This window comes from Labeo rohita, chromosome 2 (genome assembly GCF_022985175.1).
Source record: "Labeo rohita strain BAU-BD-2019 chromosome 2, IGBB_LRoh.1.0, whole genome shotgun sequence".
NCBI classification, from domain to species: domain Eukaryota; kingdom Metazoa; phylum Chordata; class Actinopteri; order Cypriniformes; family Cyprinidae; genus Labeo; species Labeo rohita.
Window position 1 is genome coordinate 34,032,313 of NC_066870.1, and position 18,555 is coordinate 34,050,867.

At 34.1% G+C, this 18,555-nt stretch overlaps 1 protein-coding gene across 14 annotated transcripts in view; it reads right to left on the minus strand.

Moving 5' to 3' along the window:
* Positions 1 to 353: 353 nt before the first annotated feature.
* The window catches only part of svilb (supervillin b), a 64,626-nt gene continuing 46,424 nt past the window's right edge, over positions 354 to 18,555 (minus strand). For 10 of the 14 annotated variants that reach the window (XM_051130434.1, XM_051130426.1, XM_051130418.1 and 7 more), the window contains 22 exons: positions 16,352 to 16,432; positions 15,420 to 15,564; positions 14,931 to 15,026; positions 14,732 to 14,812; positions 14,287 to 14,467; positions 13,696 to 13,868; positions 12,776 to 12,931; positions 12,381 to 12,517; positions 12,146 to 12,293; positions 11,908 to 12,053; positions 10,348 to 10,523; positions 9,876 to 10,023; positions 8,189 to 8,486; positions 7,818 to 7,969; positions 7,627 to 7,732; positions 6,397 to 6,604; positions 6,155 to 6,288; positions 5,481 to 5,636; positions 5,214 to 5,357; positions 4,945 to 5,066; positions 4,074 to 4,229; positions 354 to 1,252 (listed from right to left, as the gene is read on the minus strand). In XM_051130434.1, the coding sequence (XP_050986391.1) occupies positions 1,166 to 1,252; positions 4,074 to 4,229; positions 4,945 to 5,066; positions 5,214 to 5,357; positions 5,481 to 5,636; positions 6,155 to 6,288; positions 6,397 to 6,604; positions 7,627 to 7,732; positions 7,818 to 7,969; positions 8,189 to 8,486; positions 9,876 to 10,023; positions 10,348 to 10,523; positions 11,908 to 12,053; positions 12,146 to 12,293; positions 12,381 to 12,517; positions 12,776 to 12,931; positions 13,696 to 13,868; positions 14,287 to 14,467; positions 14,732 to 14,812; positions 14,931 to 15,026; positions 15,420 to 15,564; positions 16,352 to 16,432 (3,231 nt within the window). In that variant the 3' untranslated portion in view covers positions 354 to 1,165. Of the gene's footprint in view, positions 1,253 to 2,679; positions 2,706 to 4,073; positions 4,230 to 4,944; positions 5,067 to 5,213; positions 5,358 to 5,480; positions 5,637 to 6,154; positions 6,289 to 6,396; positions 6,605 to 7,626; positions 7,733 to 7,817; positions 7,970 to 8,188; positions 8,487 to 9,875; positions 10,024 to 10,347; positions 10,524 to 11,907; positions 12,054 to 12,145; positions 12,294 to 12,380; positions 12,518 to 12,775; positions 12,932 to 13,695; positions 13,869 to 14,286; positions 14,468 to 14,731; positions 14,813 to 14,930; positions 15,027 to 15,419; positions 15,565 to 16,351; positions 16,433 to 18,555 lie in introns of all 14 variants that reach the window. The other 4 variants (XM_051130468.1, XM_051130408.1, XM_051130385.1 and 1 more) reach the window with 2 other exon arrangements.

The window sequence follows — 18,555 nt, forward strand, 5'->3', positions numbered from 1 at the left end:
CCACGTTTACAAACAGAACACCTGAAGGCGCAGCCGTTTCAAGGTAATTTCAGGTAAATGATGTCACAGAACTTACTGGTAATTTAAAACTGATGTGTGAATGGTGCCTTACCGGTAAAAAGACGGAACGCCATTGCCTGAACAGTGCATATTTGTACTTACCTGTAAAGTCGTTCCGGGAATTTTATAGCAATTTACTGGTATTACTGTGGGAAAAGGGCTATTAATATTGGTGGAAAAATAAGACATGCAACTGAATGCTGAAATTATTAATACAAAATACATACTTTTTCCACTACTGTAGTCTGCTTTGTTCCATATTGTTCCTAGAATCACTAAAAAGTTAGACCATAAAAGATTTTTAATATGCTTTCTTTATTCACTATTTCTTTTATCACAAAGAAAGTCTCTGAAATGCAGACTAGTGTGTGTTTGGTATAGAAACTGTACACAAAAGCAAGGCACTATACTGTACATTTAAATTAATATCTTTTCTTTCTCTCGTCCATTATTCCATGCTGTCCGAATACAAACATGATGTCCCTCACACCTCAAGAAAAATAGACCAGCACCAACACAACCAACAGCCATTCACACGAGAAGAACACACACAAAAATACAGACGCAGCATGTAAACTCCTCTTGAATCAAAAAGGAATATTCTAAGACATATGACAACATTTAGAGCGATCACACAGGATTTTCTTCCATTTCTTTGTTTGCTACAAAGTTTATACAATTTTTAATTATTCAGCAGACTTATCAAACATAAACACACATTACAACAAAAACCCATTGCAGAATGAATGAAATGGGAAGATGAGTGAATCGAATTCATGTACTAAACATACTGTTTTTGATGTTACATGGACTTACGCACTGCTCACAGACTGCAAATCGCCGTACATGAATGTGGTGAAGAGACACACACAAACTCACAAACATCACCTCCACAGACTTATAAATACATCAAAAGTGGACGCCACAGCAGGTGCATCTGTAGATCCTAAAGTGACCTTTGACCTGACCGTTTACCCTGTTCTCAATGCACAACCACCTCTTTTAACCAAAAGGAGGTGTAAATGCTCAAGTGAGTGCAGAACCGGTGGCCATGGAGGAAATGGACAGTGAAAATTCCGTCACCTAGATGACTTTCGTCAGGTTTCTAAAAGAGTCCTTTGGCTTTTTTTAGGTTCACTTGCTTCCATCCGGGCAGAGTGTCAAACTCTTCTCTCTTCATGTCTAACACTTGCTGAAAACAGAAAATATCGTAATGAGTGAAGAGAGAGAAACACAAATACACAAACACTCAGGTTCAAAATTCTGGGGTTAGTAAGATTTTTACAATGTTTTTAAAATATGTTTGTTATGCTCACCCAGGCTTCATTCATGTAATCAAAAAAACACAGGAAAAGAAACAACAGGAAAAAAAGAAAACACATTAAAAAAAACATTATTATGACATATTACAACTTAAAATAACTGCTTTCTTTGAATATGTGTTAAAATGTAATTTATTTCTGTGATGCAAAGCTGAATTTCCAGTATCGTTATTTTATTTCAGTCTTATGATCCTTTAGAAATCATTCCAATATGCTAATTTGCTGCTCAAGAAACATTTATTATTAATGTTAAAAAAAACAGTTAGCAGGCAGAGATCTTTGATGAATAGAAAGTTCAAAAGAATATAATTTATTTGAAATAGAAGTCTTTTGTAACAAATGTCTTTGCTTTGTCTCTTTTGATCAATTTTATAGTATTAATTTCCTTAAAAAAATCTTGCTGACCCCCATGTTTTGAACAGTAGTGTATATGTGCAAAACCCTAAACACAATCTGATGACACAATCTTAAATTTGCAGAAAAGGAAGGAGAAAAGGGTTACAGTAACACAGTGTCTTAGCTAGGCACATTTTCTTCATACAGGGAAAAAAACCCTGACATTTACAGATAAGAGGAGAGAGACTTTGGCTACTCAGCATGACCTTGATCTAGATTGGAAATGATTTATGTTGTGTTAAAAATCTTCCTCGTTATAGTTTAATGCACAGAGACAAGTTTAAGCAAGCCAATCACAGACTGAACAATCTGTTTAACCAATGGTATGAATTAAGGGTGGGACCACTGATTTGTCAACCAATGGCAGTTTACATGCAAATTAACTGTGATCTTCTAAATTAAGACCAGAAAAAAACAAAGCACAAATGTACAGATTTTATCAGAGTTGGCAGTTTAATGTGCATTGGCCCAGGAATCTCGTCTTTGTCTTCTTACATAGTCAAAACTCACTAAAAATGAGTGACCTTTGGAAGCTTTGTCATAGCAAATCACAATCTATGTGACATTAATGTTGAACAGATATGGTTTTATTAGACATTTATCATGTCACGCCTAGTTAAGACACTGTGCTCTCATTAAATCATTCTCAGAAACATGTAAAATATTGCTGGAAAAAAAGCTTGTGAGGATCAATCTGTTTACACTGTGTGTGCGCACTGTGCATGCATGGGTGCCTGTGTGATTGTTCAGAGTTCTCCAGGATTCAGCTGGAGAAGAGAAGTCCAAAGTGAGCAAGAACAGGGAGGAAAATGAAGCACAGAAGTGAGGCTGTCAGGAAACAGTGCTATAGAAACATACGGTATCTCTCCCTGTGATTTCAGTCCATATCAGTGATACTTACCCACTCAGAATTCCCTACAACCCCGCCTAAAACGGCAAAACATTCCATTCTTAGTAAATAGTTAGGTCAAAGATTAAACCATTCTTAGACTGATTAACCTTCTCAACCATGTCTGTTTGCCAAAAATTTTAAAGACTGAAAAAAAAAGAAAAACAATTTAATATACAATAGTAAAAACTGGCTTAACAGAATCAATCTTATGATTTTTTTAAGGTTTACATATGTTTATATATATATTTTTTTAATTATAGATTGTTTGTTGTTTGTTATGTGTCTTAAAGGGTTAATTCATCCCAAAAATGAAAATTTGCCCATTATTTACTTACCCTCAAGGCATCCTAGGTGTATATGACTTTGTTCTTTCAGATGAATGTAATCAGAGTTATATTAAAAACTGTTCTGGCTCCTTCAAGCTTTATAATGCAACAGGTGGGTGCTTCTCTTCATCAGTCCAAAAAAAGTCCAATAAAGTGAATCCATCCATAATAAAAACTGCCTCACATGGCTCCGGGGGGTGAATAAAGGCCTCCTGTAGCGAATCAATGCATTTTTGTAGGAAAAATATCCATTTAAAATGTAATAATCACTTTTCTATAGCTTGCGCTAGCAGTTGTACATGGAAGCAGCTCTGGGTGGATGACATAGGATGCCGGCGTTGTGCATGCACCGCTCAGGAGTGACAACGTGGATGCGCAGTTGAGAGATCAAAACAAAACAGTGGTTGCGAATTAGAAATATGAGGATTTGTAAATAAAAAATTTGGAGGATTTCAATATAAGCCAAGAGGAGACTGTTTTTCCTTTGCTAAAGTAAGTAAACTTTGCATCCTTTGCTTCTGTAAACAAACATTGGTTTTCACGAGACTCACAGGCACATACACAACACGATGTCCTGTGTCACCGGAGCTGCTTCTGTGTACAACTGTTAGCGCAAGCTAGATTAAAGTGGTTATTGCATTTTAAATATGGATATTTTTCTTACAAAAATGCATCAATTCGCTACAGGAGGCCTTTATTCATCCCCCCAGAGCCATGAGAGGCACTTTTTATTATGGATTGATGTGCTTTATTGGACTTGTTTTAGACTGATGAAGAGAAACACCAGCCCACTGCCATTATAAAGCTTAAAGGAGCCAGAACAATTTTTAATATAACTCTAATTACATTCATTTAAACAAGAAAGACATTTACACCTAGGATGCCTTGAGGGTGGTAAACAAACCCTTTAAGTCTGTATACTGTATGCTAATGTTGTTATGTATTGTCCCTGTCTTATAAACTATTAAAAAATGAATAGAATATTTAGGGGTGAGAACATTTTTCCACTGGTTTTCTATTTTTACACAAATCCCAAGATGCATAGGTGATCCGTCTCTTAATAGTGTTTGGTGTTACCTCAAAGTCCTCATCAGTCAGGTACATCTCGAGTCTCAGCGGGTCGACACCGTGAGGAAGGGGACGGGTTTGCAGTGTTTCTAGAGGATAAGTGCTCTGACAGAGACGAGCCAAAACATCCTCCACTAGAATGATCTGGTTACACACCTCTGCCTCCTGCACAAACAGAAACATGCAATGAATTTTTACAAAGAATAAAACCACTGAAATTTGTAAGAAGAAGTGACCCTGGACCACAAAACTAGTCTTAAGTAGCATGGGTATATTTGTAGCAATAGCCAAAAATACACTGTATGAGTCAAAATTATCGATTTTTCTTTTATGCCAAAAATCATATATATTAAAGATCATGTTCTATGAAGATATTTTGTACATTTCCTACTGTAAATATATCAAAACTTAATTTTTGATTAGTAATATGCATTGCTAAGAACTTCATTTGGAGTTTAAATGGCATTTTCTAAATATTTTTATATTTTTTTTTTGCACCTTCAGATTCCAGATTTTCAAATAGTTGCATCTCAGCCAAATATTGTCCTAACAAACCACACATCAATGGAAAGCTTATACCCTTATGACTGGTTTTCTGGTCCAGGGTCGCATATGTATCTTTGTAGTTTCTAGCCAAGCTCTAAAATACTTTTATGATTCAGAAATTTACAAAATCAATCAATCAATCAATAAAGTGTGAGTAAATGATAAGTTTCATTTTTGGGTGAACTCTCTCTTTAAACACACCAATTTAATGTCACTGTTGTATTTTATGATTTTGGATGCAAAACTGTTTTGACTGAAAACAAAAATTTGTTTTCGGTTGTTCAAATTAAGGTTTAATCACTGACAGAAATACAACACTGGTCCAGTGTCTCACCCTCTCTGTGATTTCAGCAATGTCCTCTCTGTGCTCCCAGCTGGGAAACATATTTGTGAAGGTCAGAGGCTCCAATCCAGCATGGATCAAGTATGACTTCTGAGGCTTCTTCTCATTCTTTTCTGCAAGACAAAGAGAGGCATCAGTAATCAGTATTCATAGCAGAAGTAGAACACAAATTGTATGTGAAGCTGCATGAACAACAGCTGCTGGTTCAGATGCATGTTTTTGAAATTACTGAATGATTGGCTAATAAGGCTGTCAATCACCTCTGCAGTACTGCAATACTGTTTCCATGGCACACTTCCTGTCTGAGTCCCAGCGGATGCGGGCAGAACCGGTACTTTCTGTATCCTGCGGCCACCAGCCCTGCCACAGGTAAACTTCATGATAGTTATCCACTAGGAACAGAGCTAGAAATAGACAAGAGAGGGAGAAAAACATGCATCATTATTTATGACTCACTATTTTCAGCCTGAGAAAAAAAAAAAAGAAAAAAAAAAAAATGTGTGTTAATGTGTGTCATTTTGTTTTACCTGGCTGAGGGGCAGAGTACAGATCCTCCTGTAGGAACGGCAAGGAGCAAACAAGGTCTGCAGCTCTGGATGGGTTGAAAAACTCCTGCGCCACAAACTCACCCGAAGAACTAGTGAGCTGGAACAGGCGTGGGGTGAAGTTAAACTTGCCAGGGTCTAAAAAAAAGTGAGAAATATACAAAGAAAAACAGAATAAAAAGATAGATGAAGCATAGAAAAAGGAACATTGTGATAAAATCATTTGTTTGAGTCTGACTGAAAATAGTTCATGAATTCTTGGAAGCCCATTTCCACAACATAAGAAAAAATATTGTGCTTTGTTAAAAGCATTTTGTCAAACGTATGGCAAAACATTCAGAGAATAGTCAAAATTATGACAAAATGTCAAATGGGAGATGGTCATGTTTGTGATTTTAAAAAAAGTCAATTTTGACATTAATTTAGTTCATTTTAATGTTCATCATATTTTTGACTTTTAAATGTGATAATTTTTATCAAATTTTTATGACTTAGTTTGTCATGATTATGATTTACAATTTTTTATTTAGTAGCAGATTTTTGTTTTCTCTTATGTATGTCATGCATTACTTTCTGTAAAATCTTGGAGTGAGCAAAATATAGGCGCACAACAAACATGCAAAATCATGCATCTCCTCTCTCCATGTGTGTTGTACCTTGCAGCATGCAGTCATAGGCCTTGCGGTCCTTCCTGCCTAATGCTTCCCAGAATTCCACTGGCTCGCCACCTTCCTCACATTCATGAATGGTCACATTACAGCTGCTGTGAAGTCCTGCCTCCAGTGGCCGTCTTGGAAAAATAAACAGTCAGATTTCAATCAAAAAATCTTTCTAACCCCCAAACTTAAATTACAAGTTTTCCAAAAAAAAAAAAAAAAAAAATGCATGAATGACTCACAGTTCTTTGATCTTCTCTGCGGCGGTTCGAGCGACATGCCTTGTATGTGTTTGTGTTTTACAGCCATGCCACAGGTAGATGAGTGCTTTGTTAACGTTCAGAAGGACCATTGATGTGCGTGATCGCAGACTGCTGCAGTGACACGCCACTTCCAGCAGATGGCCCTCTACTGGCACTTCACCACGTACACAGTACAGACGCCAATCATCTGAAAGACAGATAACAGGGATAAACTGTCAAATCATGATATAAAAGTAATCAATTATTTTCAATAAAAGTACTGTTTGCATGACTAAATGCTTCAAACTATGTGTTACTATATTGTTCTCACATGAGCTCATTACATTTAAATTATTTATAAAAAATATGGCAAATTAAAAAAAAATTGGGACATGTTCATAAATGCATTATAAACAGTATAAATAATGCATACTATATTTCTTTCAAAAATAATAGGCAGTATTGCCATTTCAAACCAGTAGATAACTCACAAATTGTAGTTTGGTACTGATTACAAATTACATGATGAAAATGTAGTTAGTAAGAATCTATTATTTCAATATTTAGGAAATGTACTGTATTCTGATTACTTTTTGATTACTTTTAACCTAACCTATCATAGATTTGAATAGGTGTTTTAAAAAAATAAATAAATAAATAAGAATTTTATATATATATATATATATATATATATATATATATATATATATATATATATATATATATATATATATATATATATATATATATATATATATATATATATATATAAATGCAATTATGAGATAAATTAAAAAAAAAAAATTATCTTGAGAATTTAACAAAAAAAAAAAAAAAAAAAAAAAAAAATAGAATAGTCAAAATTATGACAAAATGTCAAACTGGAGATATTAATTTTGTCAATTTGACTTAAATTAAGATTCTTAATTTTCATTATAATTTCTACTTTTTGTGTCATAATTTTTAACTTTTTAAACTTTAGGTTAAAAATCTTTTAAAAATTGTTAAACGATACATAAAATTATAAATTTAAAATATACAATAAAAATAAAACACTATGCAATTGTTTAAGAAAAAAAAAAAGTAACTGCAATCTTATGAGTATTTTAAAAAGTAAAATAATCTAATAAAAATAATTAAAAATAATCAGATTACATACATCAATTACTGCCCATCACTAGACTAAAATTTGGACTAATCAGGACTGTTGCAAATATGCTAGACTCTTACTTTGAATGTTCTCCTCTTCTTCTTCTCTCTTCCCAGAATGCACAATCATCCCGCCATTGAAACACTGCAGGAAACAGGGCGGCTCCTTCCCCTGCTGGACCTGCATCTGAATATGAGTCACAGAAGCACAGAGTCAACAAAAGAGTGGAGCAGAAACAGTCAAGTGTTTTTAGTCCATTATCTCATCCTACCTGTGCTCCTCTCTCTTCATCCAGTTCAACAGTCATGAGCGCAGACGTTCCTTTCTCACTGACTGTCGAGTTTCTGCCCTGCCAGAAGAAATAGCAGCACTTCTCTCTGCCAGGACCCACACTGCGCTGATCCGGCTTCTGCCTGCTGCCCACTACACACAAACACACACATTCAAGTTTTATACCAGCATATGAAAAGTGGGTGTATTCTATACTTTTATTTTTCTCCAAAATTCTATTTACTGTATTATTTCAGTCCTAACAGTGTCATTATCTTTATATTATATAATGCATAATACATTGTTTAATTGTATATATTAAAATTATTCTGATAAATGCATTTGTTCATTTGTCCCGGCGCCATTACTAACCTGCTGCGCTCACCATGTACTTCCATTTCACTACATAAGCATCTCCCTCATGAAACTGGCCAATGCTCTGCTTGGGCAGTCGGCTATAGTCGAACTCCAGGATGTGCCAGACGTCAACAGCAACCGTGCTGATCTCCAGAGATCGCATGCAGTCGTCCGAGCCGTTCTCTACCGGACCATGTCCTCGACCCACATTCTGACCATCCAGAATTGTGCAGATGGGTGACTGCAGGACCGGCAGCATCAGAGAGGCACTGTACGCCCGGCACTCAGAACGGGAATCTGTGCCCGGAGACTCCTGAGATGAGAAGAGCAGTTGGACAAATGGGGAAAAAAAAGGGAAAGAAAATTTGGTAACACTTTACTTATAACGTTTATGTATAATGCATTATAAAGGTATTCCTATTGTACACTGTCGTTCAAAAGTTTGGGATCAGTAAGATTTTTAAAGAAGTCTTCTGCTCATCAAGGCTGCGTTTATTTGATTAAAAATACAGAAAAAAACAGTAATATAGTAAAATATAATTGCAATTTAAAACAGTGTTTTTCTATTTTAATATATTTTAAAATAGAATTTATTCCTGTGATGCGAAGCTGAATTTTTAGCATCATTACTTCAGTCTTCAGTGTCACACGAACCTTAATTTATATAAATTATATTTTGAAGTACATTAAAATAGAAACCTTTTTATTTTAAATTGCGATATTTTTTTTAATATTACTTTGACAGGCATAAGATATTTCTTTAAAAAAAAATAAACAATAAAAATCTTACTGATCTCAAACTTTTAAATGGCAGTGTACATTGTAATGCATTATATGTTTTCATAAATGAATGTAACGTTAAAATGCATTAAAATGTTTGAAAATTTGTTTATGGTGTTTTAATGCATTATACTCTCTAAAGGTGTAATAATGAATAGATAAGTATTACAATGTATTATAACTATGGTTACAATTATTCATTTGATCACACAACTCATTATGAAGAACAATATTATATCTAAAAGCTTTAAGTAAAGTGTCACCGAAAGGTTGTGCTCAAATCAAAAGAACACTTCCTTTTTCAATATAATATGCAATGAACTAAAGGCAAATGAAATATTTTACATTTACATTACATTTATTCATTTAGCAGACGCTTTTATCCAAAGCGACTTACAACTATATTTATATTTTAAATATAGTTGTATATTGTGATTATATTATTATTTTGTTATTTGTTTATATTTTTAATATTTTAATTTCATTTTCTTTCTCAGACACACTAATGTTCAAACATTTGAGATCAGTGTAACTTTTTTGTAATAAATGAATATTTTAGCAAATGTGAATAAAATAATCATAAGGGTAATGTTACAAAAGATTTCCATTTCAAATAAATGCTGTTCTATTTAACTTTCTATTTAAAGAATCTTGACAAAATGTATTACAGTTTCCACAAAAACATTAAGCAGCACAACTGTTTTCAACATTGATAAGAAATGTTTCTTAAGCAGCGAATCAGCATATTGGAATGATTTCTGCAGAGTCATGTGACACTGAAGACTGGAGTAATGATGCTGTGATTTTTTTTTTTTACATCACAGAATTAAAATGCTTTTTAAAACATAGTTTGAATTTTATAATATAGTTTTGCAGCTTCTCATTCAACCAAAAGCAGATACTGACACACACATCAACCCACCTTCTGCTGGAAGGGGTGTTCGATGACATTTTTAGGTGACAGTCTAGAAGCATCTCTCCAGTCCAGGAACTTCTCTTTAAAGAGACATGTTTCATTATGTTCGGTCAATCTGCCAAATATAGCCCAGTCTGGACGACCTTGACCTTTCCTAAAAAATAACCACACACAGAAATTTACTCACTCAAAGATTCTCAAAGTTAAGCTGATAATTAGTGTATGAGTGGAACTTAATATGAACCATTTAGGTCAGGTTTGTGCAACTCGGTCAGGGAGGGCCACTGTACTGCAGAGTTTAGCTTCAACCCCAATAAAAACACACCTGAACAAGCTAATAAAGATCTTACTGGGCATACTAGACACTTCCAGGCAGGTGTGCTGAGGCAAGCTGAAGCTAAACTCTGCAGGAGAGGGCCCTCCAGGACTGATTTTGGACACCCCTGATTTTGCTAAACCCCTGAAAATGTGTGAGCACCTTGGTATGAGTGTGTTGTGTCCTCCAGGGTCCAGAGGGTTGATATCACAGTTGGTATAATCAAAAGACCCGTTCCAAAGGTGCTTGGCCAGCTGAAACGCCACCTTCCTCTGTGCCAGTGTGACTTCTTTACCATGCCACACATACACTTCACTACCGAAATCAAACACTATCACCTAACGTGAAAAAGAAAGCCAAGAAAAACAAATAGTCATGATTCACATATATTCAAATGAAAATATGCAAAATGGAGGAAAAAGTTATTTTTAAAATGTCAAAATATGCCAAATTTGCAACTACAGAAACTACTGAGAATGTTATAAATGTTTAATTTGCTAAGTTACATAATAATAATAATAATAATAATAATAAAATAAAAAAAAAAAAAAAAAATCACAATATACAGGTAAATACATCATTTATTATTATTATTATTTAAATAATATTAGTAAATACACAGTTAATGTATAATGCAAATAATGCTAAAATGTTTCATATTTAAAGGAGAAGTCCACTTCCAAAACAAAGATTCACATATAATGTACTCACCACCTTGTCATCCAAGATGTTCATGTCTTTCACCCTTTCTTCTTGTTTTTGGAGGAAAATATTTCAGCATTTTTCTCCATATAAGGGACTGCTATGGTGCCCCGATTTTGAACTTCCAAAATGCAGTTTAAAAGCGGCTTCAAACGATCCCAAATGCGGTTGTAAATGATCCCAGCCGAGAAAGAAGGGACTTATCTAACAAAACAATTGGTTATTTTCATTTAAAAATATATATAATATTTAATAAAAAACATATAATAAAATATATAATATTTTCATTAAAAATAAATATATATTTATATACTTTTTAATCTCACACGCTCTTCTTGTCTCACTCTGCCTGGACTGTTTTTGTTCCGGTTTATGACAGTTAGGGTATGTCGAAAAACTATCATGTTCTCTCTCAACTTCAAAATCATTCTATATCGCTGTTTTACCTTTTTTGTTAGGGGTGTTTGATCTTCTCTGCATGTTCACTTTGCAAAGACTGTGTCGGTACTTCTGCAGCGATGTAGGATGATTTTGAAATTATTTTTGAAGTTGAGGAAGACAATATGATTGGAGTTTTTCGACATACCCTAAATGTCTTGAGCCAGAATACACAGAACAAGGCAGAGCAAGGCAAGACGAGTGTTTGAGATCAAAAAATATTTCAATTATATTTTTTTAATGAAAATAACCGATCGTTTCGCTAGACAAGGACCTTCTTCCTCGGCTGGGATCGTTTACAACCGCATTTGAAGCCGCATTTAAAATACATTTTGGAAGTTCAAAATCGGGGCACCATATCAGTCCATTATATGGAGAAAAATCCTGAAATGCTTCCCCTCAAAAAACAACTTCTTTACGACTGAAGAAAGAAAGACATGAACATCTTGGATGACAAGGGGGTGAGTACATTATATGTAAATCTTTGTTTTGGAATTTGACTTCTCCTTTAAAAAAAACATGAAAAAGCATGTTAACACAATATCTAAAACCTCATAAAGTCATAAAATACTGTTTTCTGACCTCTTTAGAGCCCAGAAGTGTACTACGAGGCACTTTTCCCCAAAAATCATCATCAGGAAGTAGTTTATCATCCACCAGACGAAAGATACAGTTTGTCTCCACAACGGCACTTTCAAACATCTCATCCTCATCTGGAGACCCGGCCGCTGTGATCGTTACACAAAGTAGGACATATATTATTCATTTAAATTAAGATAATAGCAAATAAAATGCTATATTTTGATTTCAGGGTATGTACGGTGGTAGCTGGCTGGTCCTCCCAGGGTCTTCCAGAACTCTGTAGCTGCAGGGCTTTGTGCATTCACTCCTTCTTCGATCGTCTCTATCTGTGTTGCTCGACAACCAAGGTCGTGGTTTAGCTGGATGAAAGTGGCCAGTTCTGATGCCTGGATGTCAAACGGAACAATACAGCAGTGAAGTAGAAAGCCATTTGATTATAGAAAGTTTAACTTGCGTAAGTCGTCAAATGGTACCTTGGCTCTTTCAATGACATTAGCAAACTCTCCAATCCAAACAAAACAATGCTCAGGCGTAACCAGGAGAAAACAGTCACCGCTGTTCAGAGAGGATACTCTAGGCTCCACTAGTCTGGTCTGTACATGACGTCGACCTGGTAAACATGCACATAGTGTTTAACACAGACAACCACTAAAACACACACTGCTGCAGTGAAATATAACAATATTACTATTCGTATCATATTTCATGCCTTCTGTTGGTATTATACTGAATGCCAGGCATAATGCTAGTTAAGTAATTTTTCAGTTTGGACCAAGAGGATTTTATTGTGGGCAGGGCTTTGCAGCATAATGTGACAGAAAACAGCTTTCCATGCATCACTTTGAGTGTTAGAGTATAATAGACTGACCTTTGACCTGCATGAGCATGAGTTTTTTGTAGGGAGCTGCGCTGTTATTGGTCAACTGCTCTGAGACGCTGACACTGCGCAGACTCACGCTGCTGTAGCTCTCTTTACTGGCCAAACCAGCCAAGGCTGCGTCCGACAAACTGGAGCTCTTGCTCACTGGAAACACATGTTAAAAACCACATTGTTACATCAGAAAAAAATGTTTTTTTTATTTAAATATTTAAATATTTAATTTTATTTTTTCAGTAAAATTTTATTAACATAAATGCAAATGTTCAAAGCAGAAACTAATTTTGTATGTTCCGCTTTCTGAATTACAGCAGTATTTTTAGACTTCATAAGAAAACTTATTTTGCCTAGTTAATACATCACTTTCACTTTTTTCCCTTTTCTTTTCATTTCTTTATTATTTATATGTTGTTCTCAATATAAAAATATGTATGAAGCAAGGCTATTTTAGAATTATTTATAAGCTAATATAAAATTTATATTAGTATTTTTACCATTACTTATATTAGTATTATATACTATTATAGTATGTAATATTTTGAAGAATTATAGTTTTCATTTTAATTTACATTTAAGTTTTGGTTTAAGAATTAGTTTTGAGATTTTATTTTGAGATTAATTTTTATTATTTTTATTTTTATTATCTTTTATTTATATAGTTATTTTTATAGTTTTTATATTTATATAGTTTTATATTTATAGTTTTAGCTATTTTAATCATTTCAACCAAACATTTTTCAGCTATTCATCAAGGCAAAAATTTCTGATTTTTTTTTTTTTTTAATTTTCATCTAATATTTGAATATTATTTTTAGCTTTATTTTAATCTCTGAAAACATCTTTAATATTTTAGGTAACAATAACAACACTGAACTAAAGCACATTTTCCATCCATTGCATTGTCTACTCACTTTTCTCCTGTTTAATTCTCTTGGTCTCCAGCTGCCCGATGTTCAGTCTCTCCTCTGTGTACTCCTGTCGGATATCTTCTCTTGCAGCGAGAATCTTTAAAGGGTTCCTGGAGGCCTGGACGTTACGGGAGGGACGAACGGCCCGCTTATGCTGCACCATTGCAGATGTCAACCTGGCAGCCAAAAAAAAAGAAAAAGTGCAATAAGTAACTTTAAATTAAAGTTTAGAGCCAAACACTGTTTTAAAAGCCAGTCCCAATGGGTGAAATCATCTGCATCAAGTTCATTATTTGGACTTTAAATAGGATTATAGCAATCATACTGACCAAACTGATCTAAAAACAATATTTCTACCTAATGTCATTAAACATCTTTTGAAAAGCTTAATGCAACAGAAAAGCTACAATATGCCTTTTAAAAAAAAAAAAAAATATTTAAAAACAATTTAAAAACAAATATAAATATTAAATAAAAAAAAAAAAACAAATGCAATAAATTTAATCTTATAAATACAATTTAAACATTTTAAAATATAAAAATAAATATAAATATAAATGCTTGTATGTACATTACAGAAAGCCAAAATCTTACGTTGGAGTTTGTTTTCCAAAGATGGCATCAAAGTCCTCATCCAGATGCATCCTGCTGCTCATGCTGCGGGGAATATCCGTCATGTGATGGTAAAATTTTGAAAAGATCTCATCATCTAGTCGCATCACTTCCTTCACAGCTTTCTCTGTCACCGTCAAAGTCGTCTCCTGCAAACCTGACACTGACAGAGAAGAAGAGATTGAGATGACAGTGCATTAGAAAGAAATGAGAATGTTTCACAATACAGAAAGAGTCTGTCATGATGGTTTAATTAAAAGCTCCATTATCAGGTCATCATGACAGCAAATGAAAACTGCTTAATGTTTGAAAGATTTTGACACCAAATGAAGCAATTAAGATTTCTACTTTCACCTCTATAACAGGTTCATAACATCCTCTTCTTAAAATCAAAAAAGTCAACAGATTTTGCAATCAATCAACTCACCTTTACTGTTCAAACGCCCCAAAAACGTCTCCAGCTTTTCCAGCTTCTTATCAGACTCCATTTCTGCCCTGGCCTCAATTTCTGCAACACATTTTTTTTTTGCCCCAGTTATTATGGTGCAACAACAAACTTTCTCAAACTTTATGGCTCTCTAAAGACGAATATCTTCTTTCATGAAGTGTGTGTTTGTCTAACATACCTTCCTGTGGTTTAGAGATAGCTGGCACACTGCTCTTCAGTTTAGCAGAGACTGGAGACAGAATTGGGCTGATCACTGCAGAGGAAGCAGCCAGACCTGATACACATACAGATAGTCAGGACATCAAACAGACAGAAAATAAGTACACTATCTATTATTTTATGTAATTAAAAGAAAAATCTAAAAATAACACATACATACATACATACATACATATTAGTACATATTATACATTTACATATACATATACATATACATATACATATAAACATACATATAAATATATATATATATAATTTACATTATTTTATTTATTATACATTTATTTTATATTTTAGTTAGTTTTGGAGGCAAAAAAAATAAATAAATAAATATTTTAATCACAGATGTGTCCAGTTATTTTTTTCTCAATCTAACGAACATTTAGCACAAGCCTTTACATCTGATGTAAGGATAATAACCCTGACTTGCATGTTTACACATCCTAACCTTTTTTCACCATTCTGGCAGCCACAGTATACTGGGCGGAGTCATTGGCCACACCCTTTCCTGTGCTCTGCCACGCCTCCTCCCGGGTCGAGATCATCTGTTTCCTCTCTTCAATGGACATTTGCCCCTCCCCCTCTTCAAGTTTCTGATTAGATGAGACACAGATATGATGGCTATTGATCATTGTGGTATGTTTACAGGAAGGACCAACCAATGATTAGGACATAATGGACAAGCAGGTCATCAGCAAACTCAAATTGTACAATGTCAAAAGCGCTTTCTAAACATTTGAATATGACAATCCTTTTTGCTGTTCATACAGTATTGAAATCTGCCAGTCAAAAGCAAAAACCAAATACGCTGTAATCCTTACTCAAAGTGCTCTGCATTTCCATCTAAATTAGATTTATGCATTTATGCTGCCAACACTCATTTAATGAATGCATTTGCCCTGAGTAAATCTACAGAAATTTGGCTGTGCTGCCCATTTCCATCAGAGAAACATTTTCTGCTATTATTCACAGTGAACTGAAGTATGAATTATGCAAACTTATAATATGAGCCCTTTATGAACTAAACCAAACCAGCTAATTTTGACTTGGTGTATTAAAGCAGATATATGTTTTGTATTTATGTAGAAGTCTTTTACTTGCATAACATTTGTTCAAATTCTAAGGCATACATAAATAAATACATGCACACATGAATAATTATAAACTAGATTCACATAGATTCAAATCAACAAGAAAAAGCAACTCTCATATTTCATATGACCAAAACCTACTGATCTTAACCATTAAACATTCTTGACTAATACAGATTGTCTGGTGGCAGAAAGATGAAATAGACAAACCAAGAGGAATTTCACCTTTCACAGAGTTGTGTTTATGTTAGAAATGAAATGGTTCCAAAATGCATACGCTCTCTCTTACCTGGCCTTGTTGTTCAACATATTGGCATTTTGGGGTAGATGGGAGAGGAGGAGGAGAGTAGGTGGAAGAAAAGACAGGCTCCTACAGACAAAGGGGAAGGACGAAACAGGAAGTAGACAGAAGACGAGAATGAATGAAAGAGCAAGAGACAATGATTACAAGGCGCAGATATGAATGGAAGAAGAATATAATTCACAGATGTCAGAGAATGAATGAGGAGAAAAAAACAAAATTAAAAATCTGGACCATTGGTTCTCAACTGGTTTTGATTCAAAATAAAGATTTTGCATTGGATATCAAGTGGCAAGTACCAAAACTGGTTATTGCACAAAAATCTAAAATTAAAATCTAAAAATATTTGAAAAATAAACTGCATAGCCTCAAAAATACACAAATTTATTAACATGACACAAGCTGACAACATCTGACCTTTTCATTTTATATACATCATATCACAAGGTTTCATGTTTTGGTTAGCTACATTTTATTAATCATATTTTTATAGTGATTTTATAACAAACCAGTCACTTGTTTTTGATTTATGACCCATCAGTTGAGAAGCACAGATCTGGTCCATCTAGAAAAGCAAAGTGTCTATCTAAAATGTTAAGTGAATTTATTACAGCACGTTCCTAAACATTACGTTTTAGAGAAACGCAAATATTAACTTAAAACAGCCGTCTAAAAACAAACTGAAAGGTAACACATTCCAATAAGTCTTACTTTTTGACATTAGTTGCATTAGCGAACTTGAACTAACAAAAAGCAATGTTTTTACAACAACATTAATCTGGGTTAATGCTATAGCTATTAAAAATACAATTGTTCATGTTAATTCATAGTGTATTAACTAATTTTAAAAGAAACAAATTTTAGAAGTTTTTAGAAAGCTGCAGAAGTATTATGTTAACAAATGAACCTTACTGTAAAGTGTTACCAGCTGAAAATGTGCCAAATATTTTAATAAACAAACAGAATGAGCTATAAAATAAGGTTAATTTAGAATACAGGATAAGCAGCGTGTTAGTGCTTTAAAGGAGAACTTCCAGAACAACAATTTTAAAAATAAACTACTCACCCTCTTGTCATCCAAGATGTTCATGTCTTTCTGTCTTTGGTTGTAAAGAAATTATGGTTTTTGAGGAAAACATTTCAGTATTTTTCTTCATATAATGGACTTCAATTGTGTCCCCAATTTTGAACTTCCAAAATGTGGTTTAAATGCAGCTTCAAAGGGCTCTAAACTATAAGAACTATAAGAAGTGTCTTATATAGTGAAACGATAATTTTTTTTTTTTGTTTCCCCAAAAAAATAAAACTTTGTATACTTTTTAAGCACAAAAGCTTGTGTAGCACAGGCTCTGGGATGCGCTTTCACGACACTACGTACTATTGAATCACGTCAAAAGGTCACGTGGAACTACAGACCCAGTGTTTACAAAGCGAACGCACAAAGACTAACAAAGTGCAATTAAGTCAAATGCTGTTTACAAACAAAAAGTTACAATGATGTCGGATGATTCTGAAGTTGTAGGAGAAAGTAAGATGGAGTTTTTCGCCATTCTCTACCTTTTTGAGCCGGAGTACACAGACGATGAACTTAGACGTGAGTCGTAGTAGTGATGGAAAGTTTGGATCATTTTACCGACTCGGACCTTTGAGTCTCGTTCAGCAAAATGAACAAATCTTTTTTTGAGTCATTTTGTTCATTTTAACAAAATAATTAAAATGTTGCATGTTACTTCCCTAACACATCTACTGCTTACACAAAAGTTGATCACACTACACCAAGACAAAACTATAGTGCTTTAAGAAACAGAAAAGATTAATTCATTGTTTACCTTGGTCTTTAGTCTATGATTAGCTCACCTCACCTCTTATCTGACAAGTTTTCGGGTTCAAGACGTTCGTTCATCACGTGACGCACCATAAGATGAACAAACGACTTGAAAAACCTGAAGACTTGAAACAGGTGAACTAATTCCAGTACAGATCCTAATAGGTTGTGCATGCGCGACTAAATGAATCACTCCCCGAGATGACTGGTTCTTCCCGAGTCACATTAAAGATCCGTTCAAAATGAACAAATCATTCAAGAACACGCATCCCAGAGCCTGTGCTACATGAGATTTTGTGCTTAAAAAGTATACAAAGTTTTATTTTTTCAAAAGAAAATGACAGATTGTTTCACAATATAAGAATCT